At 40.9% G+C, this 21,552-nt stretch overlaps 1 protein-coding gene across 1 annotated transcript in view; it reads right to left on the bottom strand.

Moving 5' to 3' along the window:
* CSMD1 (CUB and Sushi multiple domains 1) overlaps nucleotides 1-21,552 on the bottom strand; it is a 1,037,384-nt gene that overhangs the window by 983,123 nt on the left and 32,709 nt on the right. The window contains exon 3 of the mRNA XM_049630105.1: nucleotides 16,562-16,769. Within this exon, the coding sequence (XP_049486062.1) occupies nucleotides 16,562-16,769 (208 nt within the window). The remainder of the gene's footprint in view (nucleotides 1-16,561; nucleotides 16,770-21,552) is intronic.

The raw sequence follows: 21,552 nt of genomic DNA, 5'->3' as shown, positions 1-21,552 counted from the left end.
ATCCATAATCTCTCTGTGCCTTCGCTCCCTTGTCTGCAAAGTAGGGATGAGAAGGGTGCACACATCAAGGGTCGTGGGTAGAATTAAATGAGCCAACATATGGGAAGCCCTTACAACCGTGCTTGGTACACAGAATCAAAACACAGATCTGAACGATTTTTATCACGACTGTTATGAATGCTCTGTAATGGGCAGAGTGCCATTTGCAACCACGTGGATGGAATGGGAGGGTATGATGCTGAGCAAAATTAGCCAGTCAGAGAAAGACAAATATCCTATGACTTAACTCATATGAGGACTTTAAGAGACAAAACAGGTGAACATAAGGGAAGGGAAGCAAAAATAATATAAAAACAGGGAGGGGGACAAAACATAAGAGACTCTTAAATATAGAGAACAGAGGGTTGCTGGAGGGCTTGTGGGAGGGGGGCTGGGCTAAGAGGGTCAGGGCCATTAAGGAATCTAGTCCTGAAATCATTGTTGCACTACATGCTAACTAATTGGGATGTAAATTAAAAATAAATAAATTTAAAAATTATTTGCACATCATTTAGATTTAATATATCCATGGAGAAGTGCACCAGTCAATAAGAAGTACTAGTTAAAAATTTTTAATTTTTCCTTATTTTGAGAGAGAGAGAGAGAGAGAGAGAGAGAGAGCACGCGAGCACACATAAGCAGGAGAGCAACAGAGAGGGAGAGAGAGAGAATCCCAAGCCGGCTCCATGCTGTTGGCATAGAGCCCAACGCAGGGCTCAATCAAATGAACCGTGAGATCATGACCTGAGCCAGAATCAAGAGACGCTTAACCGACTGAGCCACCCAGGTGCCCCAAGAAGTACTATTCTAGAAAGGACCCTATTAAGCAATGTGTGGCAAGGTGCTGTCCAGGGAAGCCAGATCCCAGGACACAATATTGGGATGTCTCAGCAGTTCAAAAGACAGAAAGAAGGTAACGCGGGCCCTGGCAAGAGCTGAGTGACACAGAAGCCGGTGACAGAGAAACAGAGGGGGAAGAGGAAGCTGCTGGAGGGTCACAGCGGCAACAGTGACAGTAACTGTCACCGTTGCAACTCTCTCTGTGCCCGGTACAGCGCGAGGCTGTTGGCATCCTGGCCCCCACCTCCCCACTGCCGGTCCTCACAACAACATTGAAAAACTCCACTTTGCAGATTAAGAGTGGTCCTTAGGCAGGGGAGTCGGTGGCCCAAGAAACACACACAGGAGCTGTGATTGAAATCCGGGGTTTCCGGCTTCTCTCCCTTTAAATTTCCAGCTATTTAAAGGGTCTCAAACATCTCAAACATCAAATGGTCCTCCCACATCTAGAACGTGCAACGGTGCGATCAAACTTCCACTGCTGCAAGTAGGAACCCATCCCTGCAAACAGATGCCCAAACTGTGGAACAGAGAACGGCCCACAGATGCCATATGAGCACCTTTCAGTGGTGAGCCCTTTTTACGTGTGACTTTGTTTTCTCCTGTGCAGATTGCAGGCAGCGTATTTCCACTGCATGTTTCATGATTACGGGCCGTGGCTACTCACATCAGCCATTCCCTGAGGGGGTCTTTGAACCATCTCGCCCACCGTAGCTCTAGTGCCTGGGGTGGTCACAGAAAATTCTGGTCGACAACCTCTAGCTGCACTGGGAAGACACGATCCACGCAGTGAAACAATACCTCCAACTCAGGGGCCGGCTTAACTTCAAACGCCAGATTGATGTTCTCACTGAAATTTCACACATGCACCCAGTGTACTGAGTCACATTCTGATCACTGCCAAAGAGCAAATGTAGACTTTGGCTGACTAGTTGTTTTCCAATGTAGAATGTCCAATTTCAAAGCAATTAGTACCTTTGGTTCTAAGAGGATACTGCTAGATAAAGAGACACATTAGTGCAGGGTCTATAATGGAATATGATGTTAAACAGTGACTAGCTCATTTTGAATCCAGCATTCATAAGTATGATATTTTTTTAAAAAATTTAATGCTTTTATTTATTTATAATATTTTAAAATTTTTCATTTATTTTTGAGAGACAGAGCACAAGCAGAGGAGGGGCAGAGAGAGAGGGAGACACGGAATCTAAAGCAGGCTCCAGGCTCTGAGCTGTCAGCACAGAGCCCGACACGGGGCTCGAAGTTGTGAACTGTGAGATCATGACCTGAGCCAAAATTGGACACTTAACAGACTGAGCTACCCAGGCACCCCCATAAGCACGATATTTTGACTTTCAACTGGGCATATTAAGAAAAAAATGAGCCACGTATAATATTTTAATTTTTTTAGTTAAAGGAAGAAAAAGTATAGCTAGAGCGCGATTTGAACAAACTGTCAATCTTTTCTTAAAAAAACAAAAAACAAAAAACAGTGTTTTCTTGGTTCAGGGCTCCAAGTCCGTAATACACATGCTCAAATATACAAATGCACGTGCATGTGCGTGAGCGAGAAAATGCAGGAAACAGAAAGAAGTTCGGGCAAGGGATAAAAAGGAGCAAGTAGGAAGCCTAAAAGGAAAAGAAACCTTGAATGTTTAGAAAATTAATACTTTCTCTCTCAGCGTTGAGTGTGATTCACAGAAAGCTTATAAATAACACAGAAATTTGAATTTGGTGATGGTGGGGAGAGGTGGATTATCCAGATACAGAAAAAAAATAACTGATCCCCTACTGTTGCTCTGACCAGTTCTTTATGACGATATCCGTAATCTCGGCTTTCAAAACATTGCAGGTTTTATGGTACTCAGGTGTGACCCGTATGAAAAATGACACCGTAGATCCTGCGCTCCTCCAAACTTCGGGATGTGGCATGATGGATGCAAATGGCGCCTTCCTAGTCCCTTCTCACAGCTGGTGGCAAATTAGAAGGTACCCAAGAAGCACCGATGTGTTATAAATTAAAGTCCCACTTTATGCATTAGGATATTCCCCCATCATCAACAAGGCACATTTGCTGAGAATAAATGGTTTTTTAAGCAGGCATATCTGTTTCTATTCATTAGGATTACATATTACACTGTTTTCTTCTTCTTTTTCAATAGAGAATAAATATATGCATAACTACCTTCTTGTTGGGACACACACACACACACACTCACTCACACATACTTTAAAATAGAATCACTGCTTAAAAACTAGCCATTACCACGTTTCAACAGTTAAAGAAAACGTGCACATAATTCTGCTTACTTGCTTGCTCTCCTTTTAAATACTAACAGTTTCCCTGTGTGGGGTGCTGGCTGCCTTCTAGTATTTGAGGCTGGACGCGACCAAAATTTGCCACCCCAAAATACATGTCTCAGGCATGTGGATTATTTTAGGCTGATTATTTTTTTTTATTATTTTAAAACATTTTTTAATGTTTATCTCCTTTTGAGAGAGAGAGAGCAGGAGCAGGGGAGGAGCAGAGAGAGAAGGAGACAGAGAGAGAAGGACCCAAGCAGGCTCCAGGCTCTGAGCTGTCAGCACAGAGCCCGACACGGGGCTCCAACTCATGGACTGTGAGATCACGACCTGAGCCAAAGTCAGATGCTTAATGGACTGAGCCACCCACGCACCCCTAGGCTGATTATTTTTTAAGAAACAAAAGATTCAAAACAAGGTCTTTCTTTTTGCCGCCCCCAGCCCTGGCTAACTGTCTACAAGAATGTAGACTGAGGACCTCCTCTGCGGGAGGAGCACTATCACCACAGATAAACACAGTATAATATGAACCAGGGAGGACCCTGGCAAGGCCTGCTTGATCGAAGTCCTCTCTTTGTCCCACTGTTTCTGTGTGGCGCAGCAAACATCTGTTTAACCACCATGTACTCTTTCCATCATTCCTGGGAATTGCCTTCTTCCCCTTTGAAGCCTCAGAGCCCTACCCCCTTCTCCGTAGTCCAGAAGGACAATGTGCCTGATTTTGCCTGTCTTTGGAACCTCTGATGTTTTGTTACATATGTAATGAAATAAGATGTTGTCCTGTTAATCTGTCTCGTGTCAATTTAATTCTTAGACCCACCAGAAGAATCTTGAAGGGCAGAGAAAAATTATTCCTCTCCAACACATTTCTTCACAAAACTAATCTATACTGTCATGAAACGTGTACAAGGTAAATATCAGAGTTCTTACCAAGACTTTCTGAGTGTGGAGCGTTTTCCCTGGGTCTGTCTGGCCACCAAATACTTTTGATTTTCCAATTTATCATGCTTTCCTGCTTCGTACATTCCAAATCCTTCTGCATTAACCAGATTTTGTCTTTTTCTTTTTACTAACTCTGGCCCAAGAGTTTCCTTCATTATATTCTTACTCCAGGTTAAGGCAGAACCCCACCCTGGCTCTTTGCTATTTCCTGTGGTTCTGCTTCTTTCCCTACTTCCTTATAGGAGGAACCCACTCTTCGATCCAGGCTCACACTGCTAGGAGTGATAAGGTGAAATGAACAGGGTCCCTCAGGTCATTTGGGACCCACTGCCTTAGAAAGTCTCCCAAGAGCATTTCTGTTTTAAAGGAGGCAGTACTCTGTGGTGGCAGGAGAATGAAGGGCAGGCAGAGGAAATGTAGCCAAGAGTAACTGCCCTCGCTCTAGCTATGAGATAAAGCTTTCTACATGTATCACCCACATCGTTCTAAAAGTTGAGTTCCCTCAAATGCTTCCAGAGTGCTGATGAAAATGGACATCCTTGGACACACCCAGCCATCCCGAAGCTTCAGAGCCGTGAGTCCTGGACATTTGGATTGTTAACAAGTTCCTAGCTTAAGCTGAAAGTTGAAGAGCCCTGAACATCTATTTGTGAAGTCCAGCATCCTACTTTAGTGGCTACCAACAGCATCATTTCTTTGCTTTGTCTTTCTACCCCTGTGACCACACAGTCTAATTCTGTGTGTCCTCCTCAGAGACACTTGTAACTGTTTATTATCTTCCCTTTCCTCTTTTCCAATCCCTCCAACATGCCAAAATCACCTTCAGCTTCCTGAAGCACTATTCTCTTTACATGAGTAGATATCAGGAACACAATGAACATTTTATCATGAAAAAATAGAGCCTGCCATCAAAAATTATGGCATTTTGTTCCATCAAAGACAATAGATTGCTCTCTCTCATACCACCTGAATATTTCTCGTGCTTCTCCACATCTGTACTTTTTATGTTATACACCCTGTGCTTACAATACCCATACACATTTTCTATCCAGACCCTTTCTACTCCCAGGGTGCATGTCACATCCCAACTTTTCTGTGAAATAGTCTTTGATGACCTCACTCGGGAATTACTTCTCTCTCCTCAAGCTCTGGTAGCGTCTCGTTAGTCTCTTGCTCATTTGTCATTTTTCATACACAGCATCATGATCACTAATGGATACAGTCTATCAGGCATCTCTACACTGGGTACATCGACAGATCCTGACCTATATTTTAACCTTCGCCCAGCAAGATGGGCATTATTAACTTCATTTTATAGTCAGGAAACAAAAACTGGGAGTCTGAATAACTAAGCCAAATTGCCCAACTCCGAGGGGAAGGGCACAATGGTTAACCTATCGTCTCTTTTCATCCAAGGCCAGCTCCCTTTTGACAAGAACAGCTCAGCTGTTGAGGATTACTAGGGGTTTCCTGGCAGCACAGAAGAGAAGACTTTGTAGACAGAGAAAATGCATTGGAGCCATGGGAGAAGAAACAGCAGGCTGGAATCAAGACACTCTCAGCTTAAAGTACACAATGGAAAGTAAATACTAAGAGGGCTAAGGTCAGACCGGTGTCTGCACCACATTGAGAGGGACAGCCACGTACAGACCCCTATTCCCACATGTTAATCTATTTTCTGTCAAAAAGAGGCTTCGTTGTCAAATATGTTTGGTGAATGCGATGTCCTCTACCTGATCTTTGAGTCACACTGGCCAGTAAGGTATCAAAAGCAGAAATCTAAGAAATCATTATCTTGAGGAGTGAGCCACACCCACACTGCACGTTCACTGAACTATTATTCACAACAGGTAAGACAACCTACGTGTGCCTCAACGGATGAGTGGATAAAGCTAATGTGGTGTATATGTGCAATGGAATATCATCCAGCCTTAAAAGAGAAGGAAATCCTGCCATTTGCAACAGTAGGGATGGACCCCGAGGGCATTATACTAAGTAAAATGGCAGGCAGAGAAAGACGAACACTGGATGGTATTTCACATATCACTTAGATGTGAAATCTACACTAGGGAAAAAAAAAGGTGAACGCATAAAATCAGGGATAGAATGGTAGTTTCTGGGGCTTGGGGGAAATGGGAAGATGTTGGCCAAAGGGCACCGAATTTCAGTTATAAGATGAGTAAGTTCTGAGGATGTGGTGTACGATAAGCTATAGTCTACAGCTGAAATTTAACTAGATAGGACTCTACTTAACTCACTGTCAAATATGTTTCATCCACAAACACTCTAGAACTTCACTGCTCATCTGGTCCACCAAATGGTGTCCTCCCTATCACCTGGAAGTTTGTTACAAATGAAGAATCTCACTACCCCAACTCTACTGAATCAGAATCTGCATTTTAAGAAGATTTCAGGTGATTCCTGCACACATAAAAATTTGAGAAGCACTAGACAAGCACATATCACAACTTCTAGCACATGCTATGTACTCAAACAGTATTTGCTAAATAGATTCATCCATGCTTTAGTATAAATTCTACTGACCCCCCCCTTTTTTTACTAAGTTGTATACCATTAATAATATAATGATCTGGACCCATATAGCATGTGGATTTCCAAGAAAGTGAATGGTGAATACAGTGATATCCCTGAATATTAAAAATGATTTACTACGGTTAAACACATTGCCAAAAACAAAGGGAGCTCTGCAACTTGGTTCTAACTTTTCTTGTAAAGCAATTTTATGACTGTAGCTTTTATTATCAGAGGGATTTGTCTGATAAGACACGTTTTAAAAGTCCAGCATAGAAGAGTGATTTTCTAATTTCAAGCATTTCAAACTTATTTAATGAAAATAGACTTTTGACTGAAGAGCAAGTTAGAAACTAAGTTGTGTTTTTTTTTTTTTTCTTAAATCAAGATTTTCACTTTAAAAGCTTGTTGTTGGGTTCTAAGGTAGAAATCTGAACTTGTGACGGGACCATTTCTTAGAGTCACAAGCATGCAGCTCGTTAAAGAAATCGCTGCGTTTGGGAGGCATTGTGCTGAGGGCTTTACAAACCTTCCCTCATTTGCTCCATTTAACAAGCCTCCGAGGGCCTGTCGTGATCATTTCCATCTTACAGACAGGGATCCGCAACTTGCAGAGAGCAAATCTGCTCTAGGTCATGGGGCTCACCAAGTTGCCCATCCAAAACCAGAGCCCAAGTGTGATTGACACCGAGAGCTGAATCCACAGTCTTGCCTTGGCAACCTTGCTGTCCTGCCTGCTTCCAGGAAGAAAAGGAGGAATAAAAGGGGATATTCCCCCCACGCCCCCAGCTTCCCAGTATGGCACAAGTAGCTCTGATAACAGACAGAAGACTTAGCTTCTCTCTTCACCAACCAATGGTGCATGTAGGGCAGGCACTTCGTATTTTAGGATGCGGCTTTCTCTTCCACACAATAAAGTGATGGTGTTTGATTTCTCATGTTCCACCTATGCTAAAATTCACCTTGCATGAGAATCAAAACCTCCAAGATGTAGATGTTTATTAAGAAATGACACTGTAATTCCCTCAAGGGTTCCAAATCAGAATAACTTAGGTGCTTTTATTTATGAAAGTCAAAAGACGGGAAATGTTAATGCTCCCAGCCCTTGTTCATTTAAAGGGCTTATCAAGCTTGCATGGCATCGTGTACCGGTAGGATGAATCCGAAGTGTTGGATTGCCCAAAATTACCTTATTCTCCGAACCAGTCCTCCATGAAATTGTACAGACTTTATTTTAAGAAGAAAGAGAAAAATTCGATATTCAGACTTGTGAGAGAAACTTTAAATGAAGATCTCAACATATATAATTGGAACATCATGAGGTACAAATTGAATGACCTGGGGAATAAATGAAAGTCTGCAATGATTATTTGAGGATAAGTAAAATAGAACTCTCTATGAAAGGCAGTGTGTTTTTAAAAGGCAAATTTATTTAAAAATGTTAATTTAATTGTACTTCTTTCATTCCCTGGACAAAAGACCACATACAAAAGGACAGACCTGTGACTACAAAAAACATGTATTTTGCAAAATGAATTCAAATCTCTAAGGGGGAAAAATTTCCCCATTGTCTCCAACATAAATAAGTTATAGGAAGTGTATTTCTCTTTTTTTTTAATATGAAATTTATTGTCAAATTGGTTTCCATACAACACCCAGTGCTCCTCCCAACAGGTGCCCTCCTCGATGCCCATCATCCACCCTCCCCTCCCTCCCACCCTCCATCAACCCTCAGTTTATTCTCAGTTTTTAGAGTCTCTTATGGTTTGCCTCCCTCCCTCTCTTTTTTTTCCTTCCCCTCCCCCACGGTCTTCTGTTAAGTTTCTCAGGATCCACATAAGAGTGAAAACATATGGTATCTCTCTTTCTCTGTATGACTTATTTCACTTAGCATAACACTCTCCAGTTCCATCCACGTTGGCAATGTATTTTCCAATAAACTGAGGTCAAGCCGTGGGGGTGCCTCATGACAAGAGCAATATTGCGACAAAGTTGTGCTTTCTGCGGTGTGGGATCTGCCCTGATTGTGACACAGAAACATGGCTCTGGGACTCTCCCCGGGATACTTATCTATCTTTCCAATGGTTCCCATCATCAGGAGGCAGATATGGTTTATTTTTCTCTCTTCTGTTATTCCTTGGTCTGGTCATCATGCATGCAGTCATAGGAGAAAATATTGCCTTTTCTCCATGGCTACTACATAAGTTTACCATAAGTAAACTATATCGATTTTCTACAATGCAATTATTTATTCACTAGAATAGGTCATGTTTTAGCTTCCTCAATCGTGTACATCTGAAATTTTGGAGGTTGATTCCAGCCGAAATGAAAGTTACCCTAAGATGAACTACTCAGGTGGTATTTCAGACATTTGTGAGCCAACAGCCAAGTCAGACTTAATTCGTGCAAGGAAGTGGCACAGTGGCCCCTGTGGATAGCCCTGTACCCCGGGGAGGAGAGAGCATGGCGGGAAGCCCCTCCCCTCCAGTGCACCTGCCTGGGACTGAACTGGGTACACATAAGCTGAAAGACTGAGAATAAGGCGGAAGCTTCCTGCTGGCCCAGTAGAGCCCTCCTGCTTGTCTTCTCCAGGTGAATTCCAGCATGAAAGGCCCCTCAGTGCCAGCAGAAGGTGCATCTGGGGAAAATGGGAGGGAGTAAGTGCCTTAAAAAATTACCCCGTTTGGAACCTTTGCAAACACAGCCTGCCTGCTTCGCTCCGCCTGTAGGAGAGCAACATCACTTCCAGAGACTCCTTTACTGCCAGCGTCCCAGGGCCGCTGGCGACCAATTCGAGAGGCGGGCGGAGAGTGTGAACTGGTTTTACTGTAATTATACTATGTGCAAACGGCTTTTACCATAATTATACTATGGTTGTAGAAGATGTTAACATTAGAGGGAGGTGGGTTCAGGATATACAACAACTCTCCGAGGTAGCTTGGCAAATTCTCTGCAAAATGATTTCAAGATGGTGGGGGGGAGGGATTCCCTAACCTTCTCAGAAAAAATAAATATTGTTTGGATGACACAGGCAAAAGAATGTCATATTTCAAGGTAGAAATTCTCCTTTGGCTACAATTAGCTGTTATCAAATAAATTTTCCTTTATTTCTCTTTGGAGTTTTGTGGTGGAGGTAACAACAGGTTTGAGATGATCTAAGCTGGCCATTGTTTCTCCCATCTCCCTACAATTTAAATGAGCCAGAGTTGTATCAAGAAGCCTCAGTATTTATACTGTTAGGCCAAAACTTTATGATAACTTCAGACCGGTCATGTATGTCCCATCTTAGAATCCTTACAGTATCCAAGATTGCATTTGTACCCAAAAGTATACATATATATATATACACACATATATATATATATACATGTATATATATATGTATATCTGTTATTACCTCGCTATATAGTTAACAACACACAAAAAGGGAAAGTTGAGAAGCATATTTCATGATGACAACAGCACAAAGTAACAGGGCTGACTGGACTTGACGTGGCCTCACGTCTTCCTTGGGGTCCGCTGAGATGGGCTGGTGTTGAAGCACCAGCATACTGCATTTATTCTCCTGGTTTAAAGCCAATCAAGAAATACCATCTTGACGCATTTAAATATGGCTGGAAATACGGCTGAGGATGGTCTCTGTTTACATCCCCACTCTGCCACCTGGTAGCTGTGTGGGAAGAGACTGAACTCCGCTGGGTTTTGTTTTCCTCATCTCTAAAATGGGGACAGCAGCATCTCCAAGAAGTGGCTGTTGTTTCCACTTGCCTGGTACATAGCCATCGATCAATGAATATTACCATTCAGTACAGTGTCTGTAAAAATACATTACTCGATTACAAAATATTACAATATTTTTTATAAAAATATTTTAATTAAAATAGGGGTTCAGGAGTCAAACCGTAAGAGACTCTTAAATACAGAGAGCAAACTGAGAGTTGATGGGGGTGGGGTAAGTGGGTGATGGGAATGAAGGAGGATCCTTTTTGGGATGAGCACTGTGTGTTATTTGTAAGAGATGAATCACTGGGTCAACTCCTGAAGCCAAGACTACATTGTATGTTAACTAAGTTGAGAAAAAAATTTTTAAAAAGGAAAAGGGTTTAGGAAAAGGGCTAAAATAATATCATGTTAGTTATATCCTTAGACTTCTGGCCAGTTTGTAGAGGTTCAGAAAAAAATGGAAATTCATATGTGTGTGTACATATGTACACATATACATGGAATATATATACACACACAAACACGTGTACATATGTATATATACATATATATATATATATATATATACAAACAATACACAGAAATTCACACATATCTCTACATATACATACATACATACATACATATGTGATACTTGTTTCTTGTTTATGTCATGCTTATTATGCTATGAAAGCATAAATTGGTTATGATTTAATAGCGAGGTTATGCTTGGTTAATGGGAACAAAATAAAGTGCAGTCACAGGAGTCCACAAAAAATGCTGACATGCATGTATTATAATAGCTTTGTGGACTATGATTCCTGAATTTAAATTTAAAATGGAAAACATGATAGAAAGAAACCCCAGTTATTTCGACTGGGGGTAAAGGGACATTGCTATATAGTCTCCATGTTCCTGAATAATGCCATTGCCTTTCCAGAGTTATGTGACCGGACCGACTTGTTGACATGAAGGAAGTCAAGGTCATGGAAACAAAGAGAGACGACGCAAAACAGTCACAGGCTGGAGGAGGTAAAAGAAGCCTAGCTCACTGCCTGGTGGCTCCAGGAGCAGAACAATCACACCAGCAGGACAGCCGGAAAAATTCACATCAGTCTGTACATTAGTTAGTTGCCTGCTGGCGGTATGACTTTCTTGGTTTCCATAATTATACTATGGTTGTATAAGACGTGAACATTGGAGGGAGGTGGGTTCAGGATACACAGCACCTTTCTGAGCTAGCTCTGCAAATTCTCTATAAAATAATTTCAAGATGAACAGTTAAATAAAATAAGGGGAGAGGGGAGCGTCCTTCCTTTTCTTCTACCTTGGGCAGGGGAGTGGAAGAGTTCCTTCCAGGGAGTTCGTCACTCTGGGTAAGCCTCTATAATCCTTCCTCATTAGAAATTAAATAAGCAGCAAGTCACATCTCAATTAAGTGACAAGCTGGATAAACATCGCAGGTGTTAATTGACCCTTCAAGGCTTCTTTGAAGCTCACTCAGCTTCTCCAGTTTCTTTGAAGTTGTGTGTTGGCTTTAGCAAGGCCCTGATTAGATTGGTTTCATAGCGAGATTATGCTTGGTTAATGGGACAAAATAAAGTGCAGTTCCAAAACTTCTTTTGGTCCCCTCAAGTGTCGCCTTGTACAATGCAGAGAGACAAAGTGGTGGAGTTATACTGGTTAGTGAATAACTGAAACCTTAAGAAATCATAAAGTAACATGTTCTACTGGTAGAATGAGGCAGGTCGAATCCAAAGCAGCCCAGAATCATTCTCGCCTTTGTTATCAGTGACATTTTCCAGGGGAGGAGACCGCACAAACTGTTGCACCTGTAGGACTTAAGTGGGCTGCCGTCTATAGGACATTGTAAGCGTTACAGTGATAATCGCTTCTCGGACTTTTGGCTAAGATCAAGTTACAGTGATTGAATGTCTATTAAATTGGTTGGTGTGGGATTCCCATACACCTGAACACATGTGCAAGGGATGCAAATATGTGCTTCAGTGAAGACAGGAATGTGTTCAGTGAGGCAAAACTGAAGGATGCTTGGCGTGAGGTGTGGTCATATGGGGGGCAGGCTGTGTGTGCAGTGCAAAGCCTTGAATGGCACAATAAGGCATTTGGGGTTTTTTTGGATGGCCTGAGCCTCAGTCATTGAAGACTTTCGAGGAATTGATGCATTTACGTGTGTTTGGGGATGCTTTTTAAGTGCATTTCCTGTTCTTCGTTTCCTTTCCTTCTCTACCCTACTCACAGGCTACCTGTCCCAGAAGGGGATGCATAAATTATTCTCATGATAGGATGCATGTTTGAAAGATTGTAAACGCTCCATTAGTTGTTTCCTGTCGAGACTATCTGTTCCTCATCCCTTTAACCACCAAGTCTTAATTTAGACACCACAGTAGGTTAACTCTGAAATAAAATCAATTTACTTTCTCCTTGATATTTCCTGGGTTATGAGCTATAGGCTAGACGGTCAAATCAGTTCAGAAATAAAGAAAAGTTGACTAGCTTCACTGCTAACCATGTTTTGAATTGCAAGAAAAATCATAATTACCAGAGCATGGGGCAAAGAGAATTAGAAATGACAGCTCTCTGCTACAGTAGGGTATTGATAAGAAGCTAGCCTGTAGAAAATTAGAAGCTGACTAGTAAAAAAAAAAAAAAAAAAAAAAAAAAAAAAGTCAGCCTTATCTAATGTATATAGAGTGGATTCGGTTTAGATGACGAACCCCTCCACATTTAATGTATGGATAATTTTGGCACATGACATCATTCACCACATTTAGACTGTTCCACTGTAGCCATGGTAACTCTTGCATAAAACATAGCTGAGTTGGTAATTTCACTCCAAATTCAATGAAAATAAAGCTAATCCTATTATTGTTCTTAACAATTTTCCAAGTAGCTTCTCCTGAGAGTGCCCTTGCTTGTATTTTCGGTATTGAAAAATGGATTATTGGAAAATTATATGTGCTTGTGCACTCCACACTCAGACTTGCATGCTGACCGACTGTCACTGCTCCGTAGCCTTGTGCTTGAGGGGGGGCACCACCCACCTGCGCTCTATTAGGGTCTTCCTTGAAGTACAGGGATGCTAAATCTTTTAAACATACCGATTTGAACCATTAAACATTTCAGAGACTGTCAGTCTAAAATGATAGTAAAACAATAGTCTTTTTGAGATAAGCCATATTACGCATTTGTCCAGATCTTAAAAACGGACTTCAAGTGATTCTATTTTGTATTACAAATGTGCCCGTGCATGTTTCCATAGTGATTTAGGAAAGCCACCTATTCCGTTACAGCCTCCATGGAAGAGAGATGTGGGTCCTGTGTAAACGTGCCATGGCCAGGTCAAGACAGTTCTTCTGTAGTTATGAGAAACGTGAAGCGTCACCCCAAAAAGCTCTCTCTGCTCCGACTCTCTATTGAGGCAGCGTGTGTGTAAACTCTCCTCTCAGGTGGTTACTCTCTGTGGTAGCAACCTGTTTGAGGCTTTACCGTGAAATCTGCGAGGAGACGTGAGTTCCCGACAGAGCATCAAGTCTACACCTGGCTGGACTGTCCTGTTGCAGGGATTGGGGTGGAGTGAGAAGGAAACGTAATTCCGAGTTGGAGGCCTTGAGCCTGAGTTCCAGTGATACCCTGTGGTCTGTGATCTCTGCTCCCAGCTTCTTCATCAATAAAAGTTAGAGGATATTAACAAGAAACCCCAGGGCTTTTGTGCCAAGAGGACACTACAGATTGTCATAGGAACACAATATGAACACAACTCTATCTAACAGTAGCCATCGAGAGAAAGAGCATGTTGAGTCCAACCAGATACCCCATTTGCCAGACTGGAAGGAACACAAACAGGGTCAAAGTTCCCACCAAGAACTTTCCCAACAACTGCCCACTTTTTGTTTTTTGTTTTTCCGATGTGTTCACAGGTCATGAATCTTGGTGCCCTGGCAGATACCTAGATATATTTCAGAGCTGGAAAGTGTCCTCTAGCCTGAATCCACACACCAAGAAGACGGGCCACTGTCCTGGCCCCCATGCCAGCTCTCTCTCTGACAAACATTAGGAACTGTTGCTCTCAGGCCTCACAGGGGCCCAATGGCCCCATCCTCAACACTTTTCTGAGTCCAATACTGAAGTTGTTGGGGACAAGTAGCAGGGGATCACGAAGACAGAGATTAGTCAGAAAGGAGGGGGATGTGAGAGAAATCAACAGGGATAAGCCAAGAAGAAACAGGCAACAACTCAGACAACATTCTTTAGCTCCCGCCTGCCATCTTTAATTAAAATGAATGAAATGAATGAGTTCGTGCCTCTCAGTGGGAAGTCACAATGTGCTTATAAGAGCCACAAGCCCTTCTGGAGACTTGTGTCTCGTTCTGATTTCACATGCCCTATTTTTATTTCAGACCTTGACACGGACATCTGCACCTCCACGTTTCCTCTCTTACATAAACTAAGTCTGTCTGGCAGAAGCTGTCCGGACCATGGGTTCTAACATCATGGTCAAAGATGTCTCTCTTTTTTCTCTCTTTCCCAACCTGACATCTTAGGAGCAAGGTAGTTGGTCGGTGCCCACGATCTGCAGAATCTCTCATAAACAAGGCCTTTACCATAAATCATACAGTTTCTGAGAGACACTCACCATGTATTTTATATTGCAATGAATTTTTGAAAACCAGAACGATGTAATTTTAAAGCTAAAAATGTTACATCCCTGGCTGTCTTTTAGTGATTGACAGAGAATATGAACTCAATAGATAGGTAATGCATATCCAGTGTACTAGATATCCAGTAGCTTCCCTACTTATATAAACTGTTATGTGACTCGTCCAAGGTCACAAGGATATTTTTGGCAGAACATGGAAGAGAACCCAGGACACCCAGCATTATGTTCACAAGGTATTTCCACGAAGTCTGATGGAACACAAAGGGAGAGAGGTACTATCAACCAATTCTTGAACGTCTCAGATTGTATTACACGAAATCAACAAATGGGTAAACCCACTCATCTCAAAGTCTTGTTTAAGATGAATCAAATATAAAGCAAAGGCCAGAGAGGCAACGGTTATTTTTCTCTTAATTGAGGTAACATTTAATATAATCACAGCGTAACTAACGTAAGGAAATAATTCACCCATTAATATAAACCCTCTGCTTTGAATTTTGAGCCTTAGAAAAAAATAAATTTCAATTTAAATAACTGGTTTAAGACAGGTGATCTAATTTGATATCATGTTTCAGGATTGATATTTTTATCCTTTAGTCTTTACATGGAAATGCAAACTTGAACCCATAGAAATATTCCCACTCACTTCATATTCTCTACCAATGTATAAATGGCCAACATCTCCTCTGACTTACACCCTAATTTGAATGTGTGTGTGTGTCTGTGTGTCTGTGTGTGTATTCAAGTTAGCTTATCATCCAAGATCTGAAATAGAGTACTGATAGGGTTTTTAAAATACTAAGAAATGAAATAAAACAAAAACCAGCACAACTCACGACAAATGACTTAATTTGAGGCATAAAGACTTCAAACATCTATTCTTTGGATTCTCCCTCTTCAACTGCACTTATGGACACAACTAAAGCTGCTCTCACCAGCAATACCAAGACCTAGATTGATTCTCTGTAATTTATTAGACCCAGTTTCCTTCTGTCTCCACTAGCATACATGCCAGAGAAGTGATCCTCAGTTGATTAATTTCATATGTATGTTGCATTAGTATTTATGGTTTGCCTGTGACCCTTCATAGTTGCAACATCGTCAGGAAGGAAAAGAAATACGTAGTCATATATCTGCAGCACAGTAGATAAATGGTTGGTAACATGACATTTTAAAATGTCCATCGTCTAAAAATATCTGTTTACATTGAATCAGCTCCGGAACAAATCCAAAACTAACTTAGCTCGCCTGGTTACCATCATCTCTGTTGCTTTGTAAGAGTCGAGAATGAGGGCATGTGATGTTCCAGTGCCCACGTGCACCTAACTTTCCCGGCTCCAAATACCGACGCAAAGACATCTTGGAAACTTTGAGATCATTCACAATATAGAGGGCTTTGTTAGCAGTCAAAATAGCAAAGCAAAGAAAGAACACTCATGTTTGCCAATGAATGTCCAAAGAGAACCATATAACAAAGCCTATTGTTGTATCTGGGGTAAACACATTTTTTTCCCCAGGACTTACCATATGGACGGCGCTTCTGTTCCACTGATCTCCAAGAAGTCGTACCCTTCTTCTAGTTGAAAGTCAGTGAAGACCAAGGCAATGGTGTCCCCGGGCTCAGCGAGGATGGTCCAGGTACAGTCTGCATTGTTCCCGTATTCTGAGGGGAAGTGCGGGCTGGAAATGTGGCTGCTGGTTCCCCGCAGGGTCCCTCCACAGGCTCCCTCAGCTGGCAGGAGCAGAAACATATGGGAATCATATTTCAAGACCACTTCATACACAAGTTCATCTACAAAGTATCCATAGTGATCCGTGACAAATATTTTCCGAACCCAAAATTGATAGTCTCAACATGGCAAAGGGTTTCTTCTGATTTATTAATTTAGTTTTGTGGAAAAGCTTACAAAAGTCTAAACAATTACCCTGCATTATTAACTGACTTTCCATCGCGGAAGAGTGAAGTCTTGACTTTTCTAATATCTACAGTGTGTCGTTGCCATATACCTCACATTCACGGACGGCTTCACAAAAATGTACCAAAACTTTCTCTGAGATTTAAAAGTATGTAGCCATCAATTCACTGATACCTGGCTTTGAAAATACAGTGATCCTGAAAGTAGTCATCACCCTAATTGTTTTTCTACAGACTCTGGAATGTCTATTTGGTTTTGAATTTCAGGTAAGTTCTGGACTAATATGATGATAGAGACACAGCAATTCATAAAAACTTTCTGAGTAGGAAACAGATGCATGAAAACTTAAAGCAGAATAACTTGGAAAGTAGCAACTAAAATGGTCAGTGATGACAAAATGTCTGTAAGATATAATATAAATTTGCATTAAAATATTAATTTGAGGGGAAGCCATCTTACCAAGTTTTCCCTAGAGCAAAACATACAGGTTATTGAACTCAGAGCATTGCTTACAAAATGTTATGTACATAGTAAACTGTAACACAGGTAAATAAATATTTATAAGATACTTATGCTAAGACATGTCTGGGAGTGTCCTTTTTTTCTTTCCTTCCCTCCTTCCTTTTGACCCATCAGATAGTTTCTACCCAAAGAGCATATTTAATATTTATGAGTGTTGATGCTCTAATATAACTGATAAATGAAGTCAGCCTGTCACCAAGATGGGGACATATGCTTTTAGCAGCTTGTGTGCCTGGATAAGATCATGTAGAGCAGATATTTTCATGGCTACTGATGAAACAACTGTATATGTAAATGTAGTATACACTTGCATATACTCACACCTCTGTAATAACAATTGTTTTTCATGTATGAACATGTCATACGTACATGCATGATCAACACACACAGCATAATGCTATTTAATACACTGACCTTATTTCTCTAATTTTATCATATGCTGTGAAAGTTATCTCAGTATAATGCAAAAAAAAAAAAAAAAGAATTACAGCACTCTTATATAAAAAAATATCATAAGTGAGTGGACTTAAAAGTTACCAAATCCAATTCTGTCAGTTAAGCAACTGACTTTTGACTTCGGCTCAGGTCATTATCTCAAGGTTCATGAGCTCGAGCCCCACATTGGGTTCTGCACTGGCAGGGCAGAGCCTGCTTGGGATTCTCTCTCTCCCTCTCTCTCCGCCCCTCCCTGACCCACACACGTGCTCTATCAAAATAAATAAACATTTAAAAACATATAAATAAATAAATAAATAAGACTTTGCAATAGGTGTATTTGTGTGTATCACACTAGGGGTAAGAGTGAATGGGACGAGAAGCACACTGGTTGGTTCTGGGAAAGCAAGGCGGCAACCTTCGCCAAGCAGGTGACATTGCACCTGTTGAGAGTACACACCGGCAGGCACCTGCCAGCAGCAATGGGCGTCAGTGGTGGCTCTACAGCAGAGCCCTGGAGCCCCGCTCTGTGCCTTTATCTCTCTAGCTGCGTGACCAGTGGAAAGTCTGAAGACCTGTAGAAAGTGCCAAAGAAGCCGGGGTGACAGGGTCGCTCCAGACACTCCAGGAAGTAGATATACATGAACTGCCATGGGGATATTTTCACATTTAACGGCGCATAGAGCTGTGTTGGTGCCTACCAGCGGACAGAAGCTCAGATCACATGCCCTTCCCTCTCAGCAATACATCCCTTTTCCCTTTAACACGAGAGCCGTTGAGCTGAATAACCGGCATTGTCACCTTTTACATCTCAGTTCTGATGCAATGAGCCTAACAGTTTAGACACTAGGACTTCAAGTGACCAGGACTTCAGGTGAGGACTTGAGCACAGCATGGAGGGTGAGATGCCAAGGGGCTGGGGAGTGAGGACATGCTCGCTAATTCCAAAGAGGACCAGAGGCCACATTACAGGAGCGGACGAGGGCTACAATTCTATGGTAACTTTGTTGGAAATAGGAGCAGATGATAAAATAAAGACAAGAATAGAAAACAGAAATGAAGAGAATGAAGAAAGAAACTGGCAGAGAGAAACAAGAATACATTTCTCCCAAACCTGCAATCACCATTGTGTTTTCTCTGATATTTTAATGCCCAGAGAACATTTTAAAATGGATTACAGTTAAAATTATGTCAGGCTAAATATATATGGGATATATTATGATTTCTTAATAGGGCATTTCACATAAAATATTGCAGAATGCCATTTAGATAATCTACTTGAAATCTTTGAGAATTAAGCACATGAAACAAAAAACACCTTATGTCACTCACTGGATAACACACTTAAATCACAGAAAACTCTCTTTAGTAGGGAGTGTGGTAAATACATATTTCTGCATATGTGTTTGTGTGGGGGGAGGGTATGGAAAAGGAGTTTCAATGGTGCTTCAAATATTTCTCCAAAAGAACATTTTAAGTATTTTCTTTGCCATTTTTGTAAGAGAATTTTTTTCTACATTGTAACATCTTGCACAACCGAACACATAATGGTATTTGAGGAAGGGTAATGTAACTATCATTTTAGAGTAGCCAATGTTTTTAAAAAGAAATCCAAGTTTTGATTTTAGATTTACAAAAATCTATCCGCAGAGTAATTACACATATAGGTAAAACAACTGAGCAAACATTTTCCAAAGCACCTTTGGCCTTGGGAAAAATGTATTTAATTTTAATTAATTTTGGGAATCCTATTAGTTGTGAACTTTGAGTTTTGCTGCAAAAGATATTAAGCTACCTTTCTCTAAAATGTCACTTTATGATAAAGACTTTGCTAAGTAGAAATGGGAGCCTCATTCCTCATAGTGTAGGTGTTATGAGGACCCAAATACACAGGGGGATTCAGTAAATGATAAGACGAGCCTCATCCGTGATGGGAGGAGAGTGTATTAACAAAGCGACTGGGAAAAAAAGAAACTTGAAAAAAATCATTTAGAAACAGCCTAATAGAAAATACATATGAATGACATCAATTAAAATGAAAGTATAAAATAATGGGTAAATTAGCAGAATAAATATACTGTATCATGCCAAATAATGTATTACCTCAACTAAAAGAAATTATGTGACTGAAGCAAAAGAAACATTACCATAAACCAACTTACCTACATAAAAACATTATTTTCAAAATAGACATATAAACATAATCCAAAATAAAAAACAAGATAATGAGGCAAATTTGCAACATAGCAAAGGGATGTCTTCTATACTTATTTGATTCACATTAAGAATAATACACAAAGAGGGGCTCCTGGCTGGCTCCGTTGGTTGAGCATCCGACTTCAGCTCAGGTCATGATCTCACAGTTTGTGGGTTCAAGCCCCACATCAGGCTTACTGCATCAGCACAAAACTGCTTCAGGTTCTCTGACACTCTCTCTCTCTCTCTGCACCTACTCTGCTCATTCTGTCTGTCTTTCTCTCTCTCTCTCCCTCAAATATAAATAAACATTGAAAAACATTAAAAAAAAAAAGAACAATATACAAAGAGACTGATGGAGAAAAGGTCGTCAGTGACAATTTAAACAAGAATTCCAGAAAGAAATTCTGCACACAGGAAAAGGTTTAAACACTCTTGTTCTCGCAATAAAATTAACACAAGGGTGAAACACTTAAAGTTTTAAAATGCATTTTTTACAAAAAGGAAAATAACTAAGGGTAAAATGGGTATTATTCTTTGCTTCTGATATCAATGTATATTGATATGAAATTTTGGACAATTTGATAATATACATTAGGGATAATATATAGGATGTTCATATCTTTGGCAAGTTACTCAATTTGAGGTCTTAATATTTATCGAGTACATTTTAGGTGCTTGATATTCTGTACTAAGTCCCTTATCTGGACCATTTATTGAATCATTTCAAAATGTATGAGAAAATTATCGTTCCTATTTCATAGCTGTCAAAAGTGAGATTCTGGTTACTTATGAAAAACGTGCATCTGGAAAATGTTAAGACAGTCATGAAATATCAACATGATCAAGTAAGCGGCATTAACATTAATCGGTATATACATTATTGCAAAAACACTATAAGAGGTATAACCGGTGCTTTGCAGAAACGCAAAACAAATTCCGCGGTATTAAGGTATGTACTTATCAACACTTTGACATCACTTTCCTGCCTCACGTCTTCACTCCCTCACTTTGCTTTCTGAATCACCTCCCTGCAAACTTCCACCTAAGTCCGGATCTCAAAGTCTCTGTGCTCCTGGGACCTAGGCCAGGAAACTATAGATGTGAGGGTTTATTTTAGGTTCAACGTGATAGTCAACCTGTGCCCAGATATTTAGCTGGGACTTACTCTGGGTAGGTCTATAGGGGTGCTTTTGGAAGAGATTAACATTTGAATGTGCAGATACAGTAAAGCAGATAGCTCTACCCAATGTGGGTGGGCCTCGCCCTATTCCTTAAAGGCCAGAGTAGAACAAAAGGGCTGAGTAGAAAACAATATGCTCTCTGCCTGCCTGTCTTGGAGCTGAGACATTTATCCTCTCCTGCCTTCTTGCTTGGATTCTGGCTGGAACTCACTCACATCACTGGCTCTCCGGAAACTCCAGCTGGACTTAGTCTCTACAATGG

Source organism: Panthera uncia, chromosome B1 (genome assembly GCF_023721935.1).
Source record: "Panthera uncia isolate 11264 chromosome B1, Puncia_PCG_1.0, whole genome shotgun sequence".
Classification (NCBI taxonomy): domain Eukaryota; kingdom Metazoa; phylum Chordata; class Mammalia; order Carnivora; family Felidae; genus Panthera; species Panthera uncia.
Note: the sequence above shows the minus strand (reverse complement) of the source record. Positions and strands in the feature narration are given on the sequence as shown.